The 20293-nt window shown below is 35.0% G+C and overlaps 4 protein-coding genes across 4 annotated transcripts; 2 read left to right on the top strand and 2 right to left on the bottom strand.

Moving 5' to 3' along the window:
* Positions 1–558: 558 nt before the first annotated feature.
* On the bottom strand, positions 559–1667 carry LOC111807291 (protein COP1 SUPPRESSOR 2-like). The gene is made up of 3 exons (XM_023692957.1): positions 1171–1667; positions 920–1043; positions 559–734 (listed from the first exon to the last, which is right to left on the bottom strand). The coding sequence occupies exons 1-3, from the start codon at positions 1557–1559 to the stop codon at positions 627–629; spliced, it is 621 nt and encodes a 206-aa protein (XP_023548725.1). The 5' UTR covers positions 1560–1667; the 3' UTR covers positions 559–626.
* Positions 1668–2569: 902 nt separating this feature from the next.
* On the top strand, positions 2570–5649 carry LOC111777186 (peptidyl-prolyl cis-trans isomerase A1). Its single transcript, XM_023656662.1, has 7 exons — positions 2570–2707; positions 2877–3086; positions 3437–3578; positions 3696–3784; positions 3936–3990; positions 4130–4215; positions 5311–5649. The coding sequence occupies exons 1-7, from the start codon at positions 2645–2647 to the stop codon at positions 5464–5466; spliced, it is 801 nt and encodes a 266-aa protein (XP_023512430.1). The 5' UTR covers positions 2570–2644; the 3' UTR covers positions 5467–5649.
* Positions 5650–5831: 182 nt separating this feature from the next.
* On the bottom strand, positions 5832–7783 carry LOC111777193 (uncharacterized protein C24B11.05). The gene is made up of 8 exons (XM_023656674.1): positions 7674–7783; positions 7508–7574; positions 7313–7378; positions 7024–7121; positions 6789–6914; positions 6502–6702; positions 6342–6407; positions 5832–6238 (listed from the first exon to the last, which is right to left on the bottom strand). The coding sequence occupies exons 2-8, from the start codon at positions 7557–7559 to the stop codon at positions 6083–6085; spliced, it is 765 nt and encodes a 254-aa protein (XP_023512442.1). The 5' UTR covers positions 7560–7574; positions 7674–7783; the 3' UTR covers positions 5832–6082.
* A 3517-nt stretch (positions 7784–11300) lies between these two features.
* LOC111806315 (protoporphyrinogen oxidase 1, chloroplastic-like) lies at positions 11301–20058 on the top strand. Its single transcript, XM_023691595.1, has 9 exons — positions 11301–11802; positions 12668–12853; positions 12983–13067; positions 14555–14702; positions 14805–14885; positions 14969–15140; positions 16580–16739; positions 16868–16971; positions 19566–20058. The coding sequence occupies exons 1-9, from the start codon at positions 11389–11391 to the stop codon at positions 19863–19865; spliced, it is 1650 nt and encodes a 549-aa protein (XP_023547363.1). The 5' UTR covers positions 11301–11388; the 3' UTR covers positions 19866–20058.
* Positions 20059–20293: the final 235 nt, after the last annotated feature.

Genomic DNA, 20293 nt, shown 5'->3' with positions numbered 1-20293 from the left:
ATACACTTATAAACACCTCTACCTCAACAGTTAGAGTTCATCGGTTCTAAATGCAGGCTAGCAATGATAAAGTCTTCGCTGCTCTCAACATCGTTCCCTCCAATTATATGGGACAGATAAACTTATATACACCTCGACTCTTCTCACAAGATAATCATTTGACCTACACTTACACTCGTCTCACAAGACAACTGCCAAACCTATCACACATGATTATCAAAATAACTCATAAAAACATCAAACTTTTGGTAGGCGGCCACCATAGCCCTTGCTCCAAGTTCTAGACTCGAATAGCCATTGACGACTAAAGAAAACCTAGAGTTCTTATACCAAGCAGCAGATTGAAAAAGAGAACCAGACAATAGTAAAGAGTAAGATGATAAAACTGGAACTAATTAGCTAATGCATCATCAAATAACTTGTTTATAACTTTCCAACACCAATNACCATAATTCAAGGCTAAATATCCTTAACATGGATGATAACTAATGATCAATAAAAGTATCATAAGCTACCAAGTAAAGCTTAATATCTAAGTAATTGGTTTCGTTCCACTTTTGTTCCTGCTTTTGATTACCCCAGTTCACAGAAAGTATTAAGAAGTGAACATCGTTGGGACGTGTGAATTAAACTCTTTCAAAAAGGAGGGGAAGGACATACTCAATTGGAAGCTGAACCTCTGCAATCCCTGTAGTCCACTGAGTGGAACTTTCATTAGAATTTCGTCTTTTCACCTGAAAAATCCAAAAAATGATAAGCATAACCAAATCCCAGAATATACAAACCGGATGAATCCAAATACTAGCTTCGATCATTCTAACAAAAATCAAATGCAGCACTCAGTGAAATAGCAATGAACAGAAGAACTGAAAGATATGAAACAAGAACGCTAAGAACACTAGATTGACTACTCACTCACTTTAAGATGCTCTGGGATTTTGTATAGTTCATCTTCTGCCTGTTTCAAGTCATTCTCAGCTCCTTCTACATTCTCCACAGTTCTTCCTCTTTTCTTCGCCAGTTCTTGTTCAATGTACTTCAACCTATTATGAGAACTCATCAAACCCCCAATTTTAAACATATAAAAACATCCCCCACCTCAATTCCTAGAATACAATCCATCAAATAGAAAAATTTCGTTGAGAACGATACAATTAAGGAGAATATTACATATTGGGATCTTCAACCATGACGGCAGTTTCCTGAGCGAATGTATCCTGAAGGACCAAATCATCCTTGTCGCCTTCGCCTCCAACACCTTCATTCTTATTGCCCCCGCCCCCGCCGCCACCAATATTACTGTTAGCGTCAGTGGGTTTCCGAACAAGACCGCCGACAGCACCGGCAGTGCCAGTCTGCGTCGATACTGCAGGAATTGCAGGAATTCCTGCCCTCCTCTCCCTCTGTTTCTGCAAGAATTTTACCTCCTCCAATGCCAACCTGTGCTCTTCTTCCTCCTCCTCCAATTTGGTGCTGACGGAGTTTGCATCATCTCCTCCATCTTCTGAATCACAACAATTTCTTTTCCGGAAATTCTTCTTTTTGGACGGTTGATTCATCTAATCCTACCGGAAGAAAGCCCTAGATTCAGGCTTTTCTTTCTCAAAATGTGATCTCAATTCTCCCTCCAATGTCGCCTCCAAACTCTTTTATCAATTCAAATTCTCTTTAATTTTTTATTATCTATTTTTAAAACATTTATTTCATTTTATTCTTAAGCTTTAAAAATTGGCTTCATTTGATTTGAAAATCATAAATTAGTAAATAAATAAAAATCATTGGACAAAAATGAACACTTTAAAAGTTTAAAAATTAAAATTGTTATTTTTAATAACCAAAATAAATTTTTTTATAACAATTATTTTTCCTCAGCCTTTTTTTTTCAAAATAATTTACATAAAATAAAATTAGCCGCAATTTAAATCATGTAAACTTTGTAAAAAAAATATTTTCATATAATAAATTATTGCTTGGATGTGATAGTGAGTTATTAAAGATTATATTAATAAATTTTTTTTATCTCATAATTAATATTAAATTGTAAATAAAATAATAAAAATATTATTAAAATAAATAATTCTATAAGGATGAAAATTTAAAAATGACATTAACACTATATATTTTTTTCAATAAAAAAATTAAAAAAAATTTTAGATAAAAATTGTATATCACCTCATATATTATCACTTTTATTAATATTAATTTAAAAAATTAACTAGTATTTTTGAAACATTCTACTGATAATAAGACTATTTTTGAAATTATTAAATTTTTTTAAGTATTTTAAAAGTTTTAAAACTAAATTTAAGGTATCAGTACAATTTTTGAAAATTTAAAATATTTTTAAAAAAATTATTTTTTTAAACCCTTTTTAGATATTTTTGAGTTTTTTTTAAAAAAAAAATTTTAATTTGAGATATATTTTATAGCCTATTACAAAAGATTAACACTACAATTTTTTTTTATAGGACTCTTAATTTTTATTTTTGAAGTTTCTAAAAAGATAAATAATATTTTTTTCAAAACATTTTTATTTTTATTTTTATTTTTGTTATTTTTAAAAGAGATAGAATAGGTGAACAGATATTGATCAACACAACCAAAGCCACGGCATATTGAAGTTATCCGGTGAAATTTCTTGCAGATGACAGCCATGGCCTCCGTCGTTCCAATGGGTGTGTTGGGCACTTTGCCTTCTCCTTCACAGGTTCTCTTCCATCTCCCACTGTGCTTCCATCTTTACTACACCTGCATTTGCGTTGTTCATATTAGATTCCAAGTTTCATCTGTTCTTCGTAACATGAAGTCGTCTGATTCGTGTTATTTTTGTTTAATTCTGTTCTTCTTATCCCAATGTTGATTTGTTTCATGTACAGGGGCAATATTGCTTACCCTCGTTGAAGTCTCCAAAAACTCAACTGATTTGTAGTGCCACGAGTTTGGTATCAATTTCATCGCAAGTTCGACCTATGAACTCCCCTGTAAGAACACTGACATGGGGATCCCGACGCTCGAGTTTTCCTATCTTGAGAGAAGCGTTTCCCGTGAAGAACAGAAGACTCGTCTGTGCAAACACCGCGGCAAAAGTAAATGAGTTATTATGCTCGATTCCTTCTTAGTTTTGAATTTAATCTGTCCACTGGCTGAAAGAAAAGGGGAAACTATTCCGTCTCATGTTATGAGTTTAGAGTGAAATAAAGATTTTCTAGTGCAGTATATGTGTTGTACACGTATAGCTTTTCAACTTAGAAGGGATTAGATATTTTAATGTTTGTTGATCGAGTTGATTCTTTGTTCAGAAATTTTCTGCGTTGTTGTTATTGATTATGTCCTCATATTAGTTATCTGTTTTGTTAATCTTAAATGTTATGTTTTCTATGAATGTAGGATGTTTATCTTAATTGTTATCTGAATGTTTCCTATAAAAAAAATGTAGGACGTAGAGCTGCAAGCAGAAGTATCAACTAAGTGCTTTTTCGATGTAGAGATTGGAGGTGAACCAGCAGGTAGAATCGTGATAGGACTTTTTGCAGATGTTGTTCCAAGAACTGTTGAGAATTTCCGAGCCTTGTGTACAGGCAAGTTGGAACGCCACCATCTTCTTAATGATTTTTGAAAAAGAAAATTGGACTTCTTCTTGGAGAATAATTTTTCCACTTGGTTCATTGATAATCAAATAAAGTATCATGGTGCAGGAGAGAAGGGATATGGGTATAAAGGATGTTCCTTCCATAGGGTGATTAAAGATTTTATGATTCAAGGAGGGGACTTCACTAATGGAGATGTACTCACTCTTTCTCTCTGAACGTGTATACACTTATATGTACTTATATGTGTATATACTAAATACCTATACACACAAATGGAATCCTAGGCTTTCTGGAAAAGAAGCCTCCAATCTGATTAAAGCTGTATTGTTGTTATTTTTGCTGCAGGGAACTGGAGGTATTAGTATCTATGGTCCCAGTTTCCGAGACGAGAATTTTTCATGTATGTCATGACTATTTATCTATATGACCGTTGTGATTCTGGAACGGTTAACCTTTTGGTATCAGCCTCTGGGTAGAAGTATGTCAGGATATAAAAATAAAGCTGCAATGACACCTAATACTATTTGACTTGTATGCAGTGAAGCATGTAGGGCCTGGTGTACTTAGCATGGCCAATGCCGGACCTAACACTAATGGAAGCCAATTCTTCATCTGCACTGTTTCGGTAATTCAACTTCTGCAGCCTATTGCTTTGAACATGAATGGAACTGTTCCTCTTTCATTTCAATAACTTTGGTTTGCAATTCTTTTCTGTTTAAGACACAAAGTTTAATTGTAGAAAAGTATCTATTGAGTTGTAGTGGGACTTGATAAAGAAAACTCAAACTACTAATCATTACGAGTAAAAATCTGACCCTGCAAAAAATGACTTAATATGAGGATTGGATGCTTGTTATTTGTTGCATCGATTAGGACTTTATCTTGTTGAAAATCAGGTCATATATGNAATCTGACCCTGCAAAAAATGACTTAATATGAGGATTGGATGCTGGTTATTTGTTGTATCGATTAGGACTTTATCTTGTTGAAAATCAGGTCATATATGATTGCAAAAGAATGAATGAGATTGATCAAAGCTTGATTTATAAAGGGTCTATTAGTGGATTGTTATTTTTGTTTATTATCCTCCAAACTAAGGAGATCTTCTGTTCAAAACGCTTTAGGACTAAAGAATTAGCTAATGATCTAGACAATCAACAACTAGAGCAGATTTAGGAACATCTGTTCCTTGGTCAAGGATGTCCTTTATGTTCTACAGTGTTGGGGAATGGACATACTGTGGTGAAGGAATTCAAGGTATATAGGGGCTTCTTTCGTATAAATCACGCTCAGTTTGCAGATAGTGTTTGACTTTCTCCTCCTTCGAGCCTGCCAAAAAATTCATAATCTACTCCATGTTTTCAAACTCTATGATTCAAGTTTAGAGACCTTTTCTTTTTATATATGCTCTTCTTTTAATAGAAATAGTTTCTTATTAGAAAAAATGATTGGCTTCCATGTATTATATATCAAAATAAGGGAAACTTGCTATTCTTGGATAGCTAATTAGATAATGAGTTCTAGACATGAAATATCTTGGAAAGCTGAACTGATGTTCATATGTTCATTGAATTCTTGAACTGAAAGCAATCATATGAATTATTGAATTCAAAGCATACTTTTTTTTTTTTTTGTCTCAGCATAACATTTTGTTAACATAGGTTTCTTTTACTTCACGTCTCTGTCAATAATTAATGCATCTACATTTTGTATCAAATAGACTCCATGGTTGGACAATCGCCATGTTGTGTTTGGACACGTTATCGAAGGAATGGATGTTGTGCGAAAAATTGAATCACAAGAAACAAGCAGATTAGATATTCCTCGCTTGCCATGCAGAATTGTTAATTGCGGAGAACTAAAGGCTGACGGATGATGATTGATTTGCCCTGTTGTAACTGTAGCTATTAAGTTTTTTGAGGCTTAGGTATGCACACGATTAACATTATTAGTCCTGAGTAGAGAATATTATGGAATTGTTGATTGTTGGGAATCACATATATATTGAGGGATGATAAGGCCTCTTGTATTCTCTAGTAACTGATGTATCTTTGTGATCTATTTTCATCTTTAAAATTCCTGTTCTACATTTAAATTTTTTTAGCGTGGTCGACACGTGAGACTTGTGAGACTCAGTGCTGTTATCTATGAGTATCGAGCAATGTATTATGATTGCAGCATATCAATAGTTAAAACTGTAAGCTATTAGTAGATTGAGAACTGCTACAGCATATTCATAGGTAACAGAGAAACAAATGAAGTACAAATTCGTCTAAATATCCACCCATGTGGGCATGAGGTACAGTTCTTTGGGATGAATTAGTTCCACATGAAGTAACAAAGCTTGCAGAACAGAAAGGTTTTTCTATGTTATACTACTTATTTTGCATTCTGCCTGTAAATATATTTTTAAATTCTTGTAAGTTTATAGTCAATGCATTCATCTTATTAAGCCATGAAGATGCTTAATTCAAAATTTAGGATGGGCAGGATTATGCATGGACCATAGTTTCAACTGCAGGGGACTGCTTAGCCTGCTCTGGCAGGTCGACGTCTTCACCTTCCCATAACTCTGGTAATGCCTCTTTTATATTGTGGATGCTACCTAAGGCATGGTCAGCCCCAGGGACTAACTCTGATCTTCCAACCTGCAGGTGATGCGATATTTTCAGGATGGCATTGAAGATTGATTCAGGGCATCATGATCAATTGATTAAGTCCAATGCCAACCAAAACAAATATAATACTTACTATAACTGTGTGAAGGCCTGCTGCTTTTCCACTCTCAATATTTCGGATGCTGTCATCAAAAAAGATCTGAGGATGGAAAAGGAAAACTTTTTAGTGATTTTTTTTAATTCTCTGGAACAGGGAAAAGCTAAATAAATATATTGATAGTCGGTCTTGTTACCGTTTTCTTGGGGTCAATATCAGTAATTTTGATGGCAGCTTGCATGGCTTCAATGGAGGGCTTGCAGAGGATGCCATTGCTTTTGCTTTCTGAAGATTGGTCATTAAGAGTTTCAAAGCATATAACCCCTTCAAAACAATCTTCCAAATCCAACCTGTGAAGAACTTGAGCTACATGGCCCTTGTCAGCATTTGTGAAGATCTGCACAAAGTTATGTAGGATCACAAAGAAGTATACAAATACAGGTATTTTTTTATCAATTGCTATGACTTTTGTTGTTTATTTACAATTTTACGCTGTGGCATGGAAAGTAGGAGGTTCCTCAAAACTGGATCAGGGTTCAGTGCCTCATAAGGTAAGGTACCATGAACACAGGCGTGATACTCGTCATCGTCAAATTCATAACCCAAAGCCTGGTAAGAATATCACGCATATCATCATTATCTTCATGTCATTAGACGTAGTGAAGTGTCAGCTTAAACATAGCTCAACTGATTAAGATATTAATAACCTCGAACTCACCTTTAGCCCGGCCATTGTTGTTCCATATTCCACATATAAATCCAAGCAGATCCTAGGCACTTCACTTTCCTCCATATGCAGATACTTCAACATAAACTCTGCATTCATTATCATCCAAACAATAACATCATCCGTTAATAGTACGACTTTTATGTGTTTTCCAACTTAGAAATCATTTGTGTTAAACTTTACCTTCAATTTTCTTCCGGCNGAAATCATGTGTGTTAAACTTTACCTTCAATTTTCTTCCGGCATGCCAGGTNTAGAAATCATTTGTGTTAAACTTTACCTTCAATTTTCTTCCGGCATGCCAGGTTAATCCCACAACTTCTAGGGTACAAAGTATCGTCCATGTCTGTAGACACATATATCAGCTTTATTAAAGAAGTCAGCAACATATTATATTTCATATTTTCCTCACAACTCAATTCTAAAAGATTTCATAATCATATACTTCTCTTATTTATGTGTATAGGCAAAATACCAAATAACAAGCATTCATATGTGGAGCTTCCATTGTTCCTGCCAGCATCCATCTCTTGCAAGAATACCTGTAAGAAAAAGCATACAATAAGATCAGAGATAACAACGACCAAACCGAGGTTAGTCAATGCTCATGCTAACCGGAAAAATGAGGTAAGAACATAAACCTTAGTGAACTAGGTAAGAAGAATGGGAATGGCTGGTTGGTTCAAAATGACAAATGCTTCTAGTATATATAGCTTGATGTCGATCTGATGCCCTGTTTATTGGCTTTAGTTGATAAAAGTGGATATGAGTTCATGCAAGTAGATATATGATTCCAAAGGCCTCCAAAAGGAACATTATTACAAAATATTCTCCAAGAATGCAATGTTTGTATGATGCAAGAAATGGGGTTGGAAATAATATAAAAGGAAATCCCAACAGAACTTCGATACATCAAGTAATTTTGACAGGATAGATGTAGGTGGATGTCAACAAGGATCCCATTTCTTTACATAGATGAAGAAGAATTCACTTTGCTTCTGTTACTTGTAAACTTGTAAGCTTGTAATGCAATCTCCTAGATCTCTGATGAGTTTGGCCATTATTTTATCTTATCATATCATAAGCTTAGAGCCACACAATGGAAAAGCTAGTGGTTACCAAAAGGAGGGATAAAATTTTATATTCAGGACGGGATTTCCTTTTTAATCCGTGCATGAAAGATATACCATTTATGGAGTATATTACTAATGGAAGGTTTTTTATTTATTTACCATTTTTATCTTGACAGCTGATCTACTATATTTATAAATTTATTAATGATGAACGCCTTTATTGATAGATGTCTATGGCATAAATCAAATGATAATTGTTTATCACAATGACACGTTGNTTTTATATTCAGGACGGGAGATTTGGATGCTTTATTTGCACACATGTCCCCAGAAAAATATGTAGTTTTGTAGTTTGTGTAGACATTTTATGCAAGTTCCTTTTTAATCCGTGCATGAAAGATATACCATTTATGGAGTATATTACTAATGGAAGGTTTTTTATTTATTTACCATTTTTATCTTGACAGCTGATCTACTATATTTATAAATTTATTAATGATGAACGCCTTTATTGATAGATGTCTATGGCATAAATCAAATGATAATTGTTTATCACAATGACACGTTGCACCTTTTTAACTGTGCAGCGTCGTGATTTTGACACGCCTACAACAAGTTTTAAGGGGAATTCAATCCCTAATCAGATTTTTCACTGAACTTTGTGGCTTTGTCGAACGTTTGATGAGGTTTATCTTCGCCAATCGAACACAACTTGTACAGAATCCAAACTTGTTTAGCCATATATGTCATTCGTGTGTGTGTGTTCAATCGTCTACGACACAATAATGTTGTATCTCATTGTCTTCTCCATTTTCAATAACACGACTCGTGCATCCTGATGTCATCCCATGTCTCGAGACACATCAGCCATCTTGTGCTTGGATACATCCGTTGAGAACTGACCATGTGTCGATTGTTGAAATATTTTTATTCGGATTGTGCTTATAATTGTGTTATATTTGTAATATTTTTAGGTTAAAATTGAAAATTCATGAACTTTTTGGATACAAATTGAAAATTTAGGACGTGTTAGACAATTTTTAAAATTTAGAAATATTTTTTATACGAAATTTTGAATTTATGGATTTATTAGATACTTTTATTTTTAAAAATAAAATAAAAAAAAAAGTAGAAAAAAAAAAGGTTATTTGTTTGGTGAAAAAAATCAAATTGTTTGGAATCAATAAGGTATGTATGAGAATAAGGTGGAGTGGAGCTTTAGTTGAAAGAGCAACAATGGTAGCAGCTTCAAGTAGAAGTGAGTAATGTGCTAAGTTTATACTAACATTCCTTGCATTGGCATGATTCGAGAAAGGATAATGTGTAAGTTGACCATAGCCTAAATCATTTTTGTGTTCGTGACGTCTTTATGTCTTACACTTGCATTAATCCAAGCATAGTTTAACTAATTAAATATAAGCTCAAAATTGAGACGGGAAAACGTACATTTGCAGGAAAAATAACACGTCGGTGTGATGCTTGTCATACCGACTTCAATGCTTAAGTTAGCGCATAAAATTTAGGTATAGCAAGGTTTAGAGAATGAAACAAAAGCTTACGTTCTTTAGGTTGAAGATAAGTATTTATACAAGAATCATTTAGAGTTTGTTACGTTTATATTACAAATTAAGTTAAAGATGAACCAAACTGAATTTAGCGAGGATGCATGCCTCCTTGAGAGGTTGACCCGAGGATGTGCAATTGGTCTCCTTTTCTCAGGGCTTTTGATCGAAGAGCATGATTGAGACAATCTACTATCTTTAGTAGAAGAGTGTGTCAAAACTACCTCTACAGACCAACACAAATCCTATGAGCATATTTCGTTCTCACTCACATATATTACAGGAAAATTCCTAAGAGACCGTCCAACACAGAATTGCTCTTAAAAAAACATACTTAACAATAAAATTTCTATGATTGAGCCATCGAGAAGGAATGCACATTATTAATATAAGTAATAACTTTCATTTCCTTTCGACCTTTCCTAGTCATCTTATCCTCAAGCTCCCATGCGAACATGCTCTCGGTTTATTCGTATACCTATTTATTTGCGTAGTTTTGTGGATAAGATACTTACACCGTGTTCGAAAACAATTTTAGAAATAGTGATTCTACCAAAATTAACTAATTTATTATTCATTTATTAAAATTAATTTTGGTAATTGTTTTAATATTTAGTTCTATTTTTATACAATTAAAAGCAATTTTCAATAAATTAAGGAATATTTGAGAGTGAATTTAGAATAAATATTTTAAGCTAAAGTATTTTAGTTTATAATTAATTTTATAAAAGTGTTTAGTTACAAAGCATTTTGATATTTAGTTCCACTTATGATTAAAATTAATTAAAAGTAGCTTTTAAATGTAATTTTAGAATATCTATTACAATTTAAATTAAAAAAAATAAAGTGGTAAAAGAAAGTTATATAAAGAAAAAAAATATATATCTAAACTTAATAATTAAATTAAATAGAGTCTCTATTTAAAGTCTACCTAATTAAAATTTAGAAGATTTTTTATTAGATAATTTAGTGCATATTACTTGTTTTTAAAATAAAAGTAAAATAAAAGTTTCTCGTAATAAAATAATATATTTAGCGATAAATGTGATTAAAAAATTTCGGTCATAATTTAATGAATATATCAAATATCATTTTAAAAGTCGGAGTTTCTTATATAATTTCATATCAATATAATTTTATACGTATTGATGAGTGTTAAAAAAGAAATGATTATGGGAACCTCAACGTTGCAAGATTCAGATTGAACAGACATAGACGGAACGAGGTCTAGCTGTGTTTCGGGATGAAAGCCTCGAAATTGAAAAAGGGATCACTATAGTCAAGTTTCGTCTCTGTTTAACTAATCGGTCTCAACGTCAGGCAGGCTTATACCATTATGCTCACGAGCAGAATCTTAGCTTGAGCCTACCTTCGCACACCTTCGTTACTCTTAGGAGGCATCCACTCGAGACAAGCTACTCACCTTGCAGGTCTCGTTCCATTTTAGTCTAGGTGCTTTCACCCGAGACACAAACTAGTCTAATGTTTTTATTTATTTATTATTATTTTTTTTAAAATTTAAGCTTATTAATTAAACTTTTAAAAGCAATTAAAAACCATCCAAATTTCTTTAATGCCCCTTAATTTGTCTCATTTTTGTCAATGGCCCCCGACAGGTTCGGGGACTTGCAGGTCATTCCAAAATGTTGTTATAGATAACGAATCCAGAGTCAACTCTGTATCCTTTCTTCACCATCAATTTTTTCAATTACCTCTCCGCCATGGCCACCGGCGCCACGCTCCTCACCGACCACCCCTTCCGGCGCCCTCACCTTTCCACTCTTCTCCGCTCCTCAAACATTCCTTCTTTCCATCCACTCCGCATCTCTCTCCGTATCAATCGCCTTCGCCCCAACTTCAGGTGCTCAATCGCCGAGGGCTCCACCGCCCTTTCTCCTTCCAAGGGCTCTGCTCCCTCTTCCATTGTGGACTGTGTGGTCATCGGTGGTGGAATTAGCGGCCTCTGTATTGCTCAGGCCCTTGCGACTAAGCACTCTGATGTTGCCCCTAACATCCTCGTTACGGAGGCGAGGGGTCGCGTTGGAGGCAACATTACTACTGTTGAGAGGGATGGCTATCTCTGGGAAGAAGGTCCTAATAGCTTCCAGCCCTCTGATCCTATTCTCACTATGGTGGTTGGTATCATTCTCGTTATTTGTTTCCCGTCTTCTCCATTTTGGGTTGTGTGCTGAATTGCTATAAATAATGTCACTGTCCTTTCACTCGTGGATTGAAGCTGATTTTGTTGACCTTCTCTTGAGCATGGGAGCCCAAATTTATTTAGGGAATGGGCAAAATTGTAGGTTCTAACTGACTTTGGGGTTAAATTAGAGAGGAAACGTTTAAATTTTCAACCTTTTGAAGTAATTTTTATAATCTAAGACGAAGTAAGGTGGGCAATTATCTCCTCTTTCATTCAAGCAGCCATTGTCTAAGGCAAATTATTACTCTCAGTTGACAAAACCTTTTCTATTATGCCATTTACCGTAACCTGATCCATAATTATAAGACAAGCAAGGCTCTTCTGTTCATACACGTTCTCATCAGTCCATGCTAAGAGTTTACTTGTGATGTGATAATTTTTTCCAAGCATACTAGTGAACCTAGTTATTCATGTCGTTCCTCTAAAAAGAAATAAATAAAGGGTCCCTCTGTCTATGAGCGAAAATCTTCTCCGAAATCTGTGAATGTAAATTCTTTATTGCGGATAAGTAGGCACTCTAGAAAATGTCAATCTGTCTTGAGTATGTGTTGAAGAAGGTACCCTCTCTCAGTTGCTTAGTTTTGTTGATTGTAGTTCCGTGGGATTTGTTTGCTCCAACTAACTACACCAATTAGTGTAGTGGGAGGGGATCTTCATATTCGTTACTATCTATCACTTAGGAATTTATTTTCTTATGATTTTGTAAGTGCTATGGAAGTTTATTTTAGGGAGTATTTTTCTTTGGGTGCGTTTTCCCGGTGTTATTTGTTTATTTGTTGATTCATATACTATGACAGGTAGATAGTGGCTTGAAAGATGATCTAGTTCTGGGAGATCCAGACGCACCTCGCTTTGTATTGTGGGATGGAAAGCTCAGACCAGTGCCCGCAAAGCCTAATGATCTACCTTTCTTTGACTTGATGAGCCTTGGTGGAAAAATCAGAGCAGGCTTTGGTGCACTGGGCATTCGCCCTCCTCCTCCAGTTTGTGTTCTCAATCCTCTTTCTCTATTTTTAAGTACATTGTCACGCTTACATGCCCCATCAATCTCAGCAAAACAAAAATTTATAGTTTTAGGTTCTCATATGTTGTAATACTGACAAAGGTAACAGGGTCGAGAGGAATCAGTGGAAGAATTTGTTCGTCGGAACCTTGGTGATGAAGTTTTTGAACGCTTGATAGAGCCATTTTGTTCAGGTGATTCACTATATTCAATTATGTCCATATATCCATTTTATTTTGAGTATATATATATATATATATTATATTGTTAAGAACCAATGAAGGAACATATTTCATAATAGAAGCAAGAACAACCTAAGGGCCGGAGGTAGTGAGCACCCCATTCCCCCATAGCCAGCCTATACAAGAGAGCCTTCCAATCTTTTAAAATCATTAAGAGGCTGTAATGACAAAATTAATTGTGTAAAGAAACCCATCAAGTGGCCATATTTTGTACAAAATTACAGAAGATATCATAGTGTAAAGACTTATCTTCAAAAGTTCTTGCATTCCTTTCCTGCCACAAGTGCCACAAAAGAGCTCTAAAGGCACAATTTCCAACTACCTTGGCCTTACCTCTTAGATTCCAAGCATCTAACCCTTCTAAAAGCCAATCATCCACTTTCTTGGGTAAACAAAACAAAATACCCAGCAGCCAGCTCAGCAACAAAGCTCCATGAGAAAAAAGCGAACTCACAATGGAGAAAAGGATGGTCAATAGTGTTGCCCTTTTTTAACACAATCTACAACCTGAGGGCGAAAGGGACCAACCTCTAAACTTTCTTTGCAATCTGTCATCCTTGATAAGGCTTCTGAATGCCAAGGATCAGAGGAAGACTAAATATACAAGTGATGAGGTCTATCTTCAACATAATTTCTATGATGGAAATTTTTGTTGTCTACTTGGAGAATAGAAAGTATTTTTTGAATGTCACTCATTCCACTTGCATACTGTGCATAAGCAGTTGTAATTTTAGGAAGAGAAAAAGTCTACAAGGAATAGAACACTTTCCTAAGAGACGTCCTGTATATAGAAAGAATAATAATGTCCTCTCACATTTTCACTCATTCATTCATAAGTTTTCATTTAAGTGTGGTCTCCGAGGTGTTCTTGTGTTCTTTAATGCTTAGAAATGACCTATACACTGACTATATGTGTTGAATTGATATAAAAGAAAATGAAGAAGAAAAGAAGAAGAAAAACTTCCAATTGATTTTACGGGAGGTATAGAGATAAAACTTTTGAATCAATTTTTACCAACTATTGTAAGTTGGTGCACGCTCTAGCGTCATTGTGTGGATTGCAGATCCTCTGTCAAATCCCTTTTGTTCACTCTTCGAGACTGCATATTTTCCTGGATGATAAGATATAAAGGGTATACTTCTATTGAAAAGATCTCTTATAAAAGATGGACTTCCGTAGAAATTATCATTGAAAATGGTATGAAGAATCTCGTGAGTGTTTCTGCAAGGGTTGATTGGGAGAGGAAGGGCTGAAAATGTTTTGTAACCCTTCAATTATAAGCATAATAGTAATGACTGATGAGTAGTATTAAGAGTAATGGCTACACTGTTTGTACTCTTCAGGTAAGTTGTAATAATTTTAGATTTTCAAGGTTTTACCTCTTTGATGGATTGCTTTTCTCATCGAATCAATTATGACCTGAAACTGTCTTGTTCAGGCGTATATGCTGGTGACCCTTCAAAGCTAAGCATGAAAGCAGCTTTTGGTAAGGTTTGGAAGCTAGAGCAAAATGGTGGTAGTATTATTGGTGGAACTTTCAAAGCATTTCAAGAAAGGAATAAAGCTGACAAGCCACCCAGAGATCCGTAATGATTTAACTTCACGGCGTTTCCTTGTTTTTCTTTCTTTTCCCCCCTCGCCACTTCATGATGTAAAGCTTGTTCAATAACTAACTTCTTACATTCTAGGCGCCTGCCAAAGCCCAAGGGCCAAACTGTTGGATCTTTTAGGAAAGGACTTGCCATGTTGCCAAATGCAATTTCTACTTGGTAAGTACTAATTGAAAACCAAAATTTCTTACAAGTTTTGTGACTATCAGTCTCAATTCTTCAACTTTTTCTGTTGATGGTAGCTTGGGAAGTAAAGTAAAGTTGTCTTGGAAGCTATCTAGTATCAGTAAAATGGATGATGGAGGTTATAGTTTGACGTATGAAACACCGGAAGGGCCAATCTCTATTCTAAGCAGAAGTGTCATCATGACAGTTCCTTCTTATGTTGCCAGCACTCTGTTGCGTCCAATCTCGGTAATTTAATTTCTTGTGACTTGAATATGATTTTTGTTAAGACCTTGTCATGAGTATTTTTGTGGTGTTAGTTTCCATATATACTTCCAGCTTTTCCATTGCTTTCCTTAGTGTTCATAATTGTAGCCATACCCTTTTATTACCCAGATCACCTGTTATCAAAAACTCAAAATGGATTTGTAAAAATTAGTAACGTATATTTTATTATGTGATTTGCTTCATCCACAGTGGATTTAAGTGTCTAATAGCATGGAATTGACATTATGGAAACACACTTAAACATCAGTCAAGTAGTGAAAATAGATGTTTAAGGTAGAATCAAAGAAGAGAAACCCTAAATCAGTATATATGGTCAAACTATTGGTATTTTTAAATTTTCTTTTGAAGATATAGATTCACTTACATTGGAACTTCAAGAAAAGTGACCATACGTTTTTGTTGTTGGGGGTAAGGTTGCATATGTTATTTAAAATTTCCAATGNAAAAAAAAAAAAAAAAAAAAAAAAAAAAAAAAAAAAAAAAATAGAAGCCACTTCATAGATGGGACACAATTACAAAAAAGGGTGGGAAAGCCCAAGATCGAAAGCAAACCAAGGAAGATTACAAATAATTGTTCTAGTTGGTATAAAGATCCATAAACTATAACTATTTTGAGAGAAGAATATTATTTTCATCAATAGGACTACAAAAAAGACATTACAAAGAAAGCTATCAACGGTGTTTTTTTAATCATTGAAGGTTCCATTGTTTCTTTCTAGCTGTAAAAGATTACGAAAAAGGATCTAATAAGTTGGAGGCAAAGGATTTTCTTCTCGTTAGTGAAAGGGTGGCTAAGCAAGATAAGTCAACGAAGCCTCTAATGTATTGCGGGAAAGCGACCTGCCAGTTTAAAGAGGATAGGAGGGTAGCCCAAAACCTGTTTTCTAAGGATCAAACATAGCCTAAACCTGTAACTTCTCCTTTGCATAAAGAGCTTTTTCTTTGCTGATTCCATTTTGATTATGGTTATTCATTAAGCAGAATTATGAGTTATCTCCCATTATCTTTGCATGTGTTGGTGGGAAAAAAAGGGTAGGTTGATTGAAGAAGCTGTGCATGCCGAGTTGTTGCTGCTTATTTTCTCAACTCCTTGAAATTAGTATGCCTTTGAATTGTAAAATTTTTGGCCTGATTTGAGCAAAAAACTTCAAAGGCAACTTAGTTAATTTTTTCTGAGGTTTCTGTTTGCTGCATGCACACCCATCTAGTGCTTTCTAAAATTTGTATAAAGTATATGCATCCAACTATTAAGAAACTCAGTTTACTTACTAGTGCAGAATGCACAAATCTCTGATTCTGTAAAGTCGTGCAACTGGTGCGAGCACAGGAAGTCCAGGATTTGTTAGTTGGTTGGTTCTCTGTTCTAAGTTCGTTTCTCTTTGATGATTCCTTGCCTGCAGGTGACAGCTGCAGATGCACTTTCAAAATTTTATTATCCACCAGTTGCATCAGTTACTATATCATATCCAAAAGAAGCAATTAGAAAAGAACGCTTGGTAGATGGTGAACTAAAGGGGTTCGGTCAATTGCACCCTCGCAGCCAAGGGGTGACAACTTTGGGTAAACCTGCATTCTCTACATTTCATCTGGGATTGAGTCTATAACTTCTGTTGACCTAAATTTTGCTATGCAGTCCTTACAGCTGTAACTGTTGGTGTGAGTAATTGAAGTGCATTCACATGTTACAGGAACTATATACAGCTCATCTCTTTTTCCCAATCGAGCACCAGATGGAAGGGTGTTACTCTTGAACTACATTGGAGGGTCTACAAATACTGAAATTCTTGCCAAGGTAATTTTTATACCACAGTTTAGAAACGATCTTTCTGATCTATTTATGGTTTCGTTGGAAAAAATAAATACACAAGGCTTATTGTTGTATTTATATTTATATGCATAGTAGTGTTGAAATGATGGTGCTACCTGTTAGGATAGTTTCAACTGCCATTTGTCACTCACTTTTTTAGATGAGTACTTGTATAAATAACAAACGAAGCCTCTGCCTCAGAATTTCTAGTCACTGACTCTAAGTAATCTTGACAAACTTAGGTGCCCCATAGTTTCAACAAAAGATCTCCATAATCTTTTGGGAAAGGAAATATGCAAAGTTGCCACTTGTAGGCTGATTATTTATTTATTTATTTAGTTTGTAGATTGAATTTGATTATGTTAAAACATGCCAAGGATGATAACCTATCGATATGGTCATCTCTCTTCTCCACTTTCACCTAATATTTGTCAAACTCTCGAATCTCCTAACCCTTTATTTATAACCTTCATACCCCATCCCAACAAGTTCACATATCATCCCGACAAAATGACTTTCTTACTTGAGTCAAATTAATCAATCTTGATAGAGATCACCTTGACAAAGGTGGCGAATTATACTACCCATCCAAATCATTCCTATAAAGTGTAGCAAAAAGAGTGCTGTACTATTTTTAGATGAAAATTACATTAATAATCGGTCAAACAATAGCTAGCACCCGTAAGTGATCAAGAGTAATTGTATCCAGTCGTGAATTTTGAGCAACTAGCACCCTACTAGCCTTGTTGACCTAAATTTTGCTATGCAGTCCTTACAGCTGTAACTGTTGGTGTGAGTAATTGAAGTGCATTCACATGTTACAGGAACTATATACAGCTCATCTCTTTTTCCCAATCGAGCACCAGATGGAAGGGTGTTACTCTTGAACTACATTGGAGGGTCTACAAATACTGAAATTCTTGCCAAGGTAATTTTTATACCACAGTTTAGAAACGATCTTTCTGATCTATTTATGGTTTCGTTGGAAAAAATAAATACATAAGGCTTATTGTTGTATCTATATTTATATGCATAGTAGTGTTGAAATGATGGTGCTACCTGTTAGGATAGTTTCAACTGCCATTTGTCACTCACTTTTTTAGATGAGTACTTGTATAAATAACAAACGAAGCCTCTGCCTCAGAACTTCTAGTCACTGACTCTAAGTAATCTTGACAAACTTGGGTGCCGCATAGTTTCAACAAAAGATCTCCATAATCTTTTGGGAAAGAAAATATGCAAAGTTGCCACTTGTAGGCTGATTATTTATTTATTTATTTAGTTTGTAGATTGAATTTGATTATGTTAAAACATGCCAAGGATGATAACCTATCGATATGGTCATCTCTCTTCTCCACTTTCACCTAATATTTGTCAAACTCTCGAATCTCCTAACCCTTTATTTATAGCCTTCATACCCCATCCCAACAAGTTCACATATCATCCGGACAAAATGACTTTCTTTCTTGAGTCAAATTAATCAATCTTGATAGAGATCACCTTGACAAAAGTGGCGAATTATACTACCCATCCAAATCATTCCTATAAAGTGTAGCAAAAGGAGTGCTGTACTATTTTGTATTTGATTCCTAGGTTAGTTATGCCCGCATCTTGCTGGAATCAAACAATTCTATCCATTCTTGCTATAATTTGTGTACTTGGTTACGAAAGGCCGGGGAAAACTTCAATTTTGTCCCATCTTTTGGAATGAAAGCTCAGCCCTGATCATGCCTCTCTCATCCTTGACTGCCTCAAACAATAGCTAGCTTAATTTTCATCTGAAGTTATATATTTGTCCTTTCTCATATTGCATTTGTTCCTTGACCGATTATTAATGTAATGTTCAAACTCAAGTACTTCGATAGCCACCTCCAAAGGAAGAGCAAATGTTGTCTTTGGCTAAGCAAAAGGGTTGAAACTTCCATGATCCATGCCCATGTCTTCTATGTATTTTTCCTGTATCACAGCTGTGCTGAGAACCTCATTAGGCCTTTTTTTTTTCTTTTCTTTTCTTTTTTTGAAAAATTTTAAGCACCCGTAAGTGATCAAGAGTAATTATATCCAGTCGTGAATTTTGAGCAACTAGCACCCTACTAGCCCTAAACGCTTTGCTTCATCTCTCTTTAGCTGAGCTTCAAATAAGTCTGTCAATATACCGTGCTTTACTGCAACCACGAGTAGTAGTAGAATCCTTTTTGTTTCTTCTTTTCTTCTTGTCTGGTTAAAAGAGAACAGATCACTGAGCAAGAAGATTGTTCATAGTTGCATAATTAATTCCTATTTTCATTAGCTCTCCAGATCTAAGATGATACCATCTGTCCTTGCTGGGATATTGATGCCATAATAAAACTATTTTACTCACGGGAGTCGCCAAACAATTTAGACCTTTGAATTATTATATTGCTTTTCTGCTCATCCTTTGACTTAAGGATTTACTACTGATTGTTGCTCATATAATGGTTGAATACCATTTAAATTCCTTCTTCTAAGCCTACCTTGTTTCTTTCTAACATTGGTTTCCTCCTTCAAAGACTTCAGATTATTATTACCGTTGACTTTAAGTGCTTGTGCGATAACAGACGGAGAGTGAACTTGTCGAAGCAGTCGATCGGGATTTAAGAAAAATCATCATAAACACGAATGCAGAGGATCCTTTGCTATTGAGTGTTAGGGTATGGCCGCAAGCCATTCCACAATTCTTGATTGGTCATCTTGATCTTTTGGATACCGCCAAGGCTGGATTGAGAGAAGCTGGAATGGAAGGGTTGTTTTTGGGTGGAAACTACGTTTGTGGTGTGGCCCTGGGGCGATGTGTGGAGGGTGCCTATGAAGCTGCAGCTGAGATAGCTGGTTTTCTGTCCAAAAAAGTGTACAAGTAGCTGCTCCATCTTTGTTTTCTTCTATTAGGCCTATGGAAATTAAGGTTTTAGGTTGATTTTGTCTTGTTTATTTGCCAGTAATGGTTATAATCCTAATTTTTTAACGATTGTCTACATGCAGTTGAGCTCTCCTTTTCTTATTATCCTTTTAGTTTCTTATATTACTGTATAATATATGCATGGATCCATGAACAAATACATCCTCATTCTCCAATAATCAGAGTCTAGTCTTATCTAAATTGACTAACTTACTAAGTCATGAAAAAGGGTAAGCTTAAAGTTAACTGTCCTTTGAATAATGAAGATAAAGTAAATGGGAAATAAAGGAGCTAATTGTCCTTCCAAACAAGAGAGATTTGAATAGGGTTGTGAAAGGAATTATGGCAGAAATTGGAATGAGATGATAGTAGTGGAATTTGGAGACTGTC

This window comes from Cucurbita pepo, chromosome LG01 (genome assembly GCF_002806865.2).
Source record: "Cucurbita pepo subsp. pepo cultivar mu-cu-16 chromosome LG01, ASM280686v2, whole genome shotgun sequence".
NCBI lineage: Eukaryota > Viridiplantae > Streptophyta > Magnoliopsida > Cucurbitales > Cucurbitaceae > Cucurbita > Cucurbita pepo.
The sequence above is the reverse complement of the archived record's forward strand: the minus strand, read 5'-3'. Positions and strand labels throughout refer to the sequence as shown.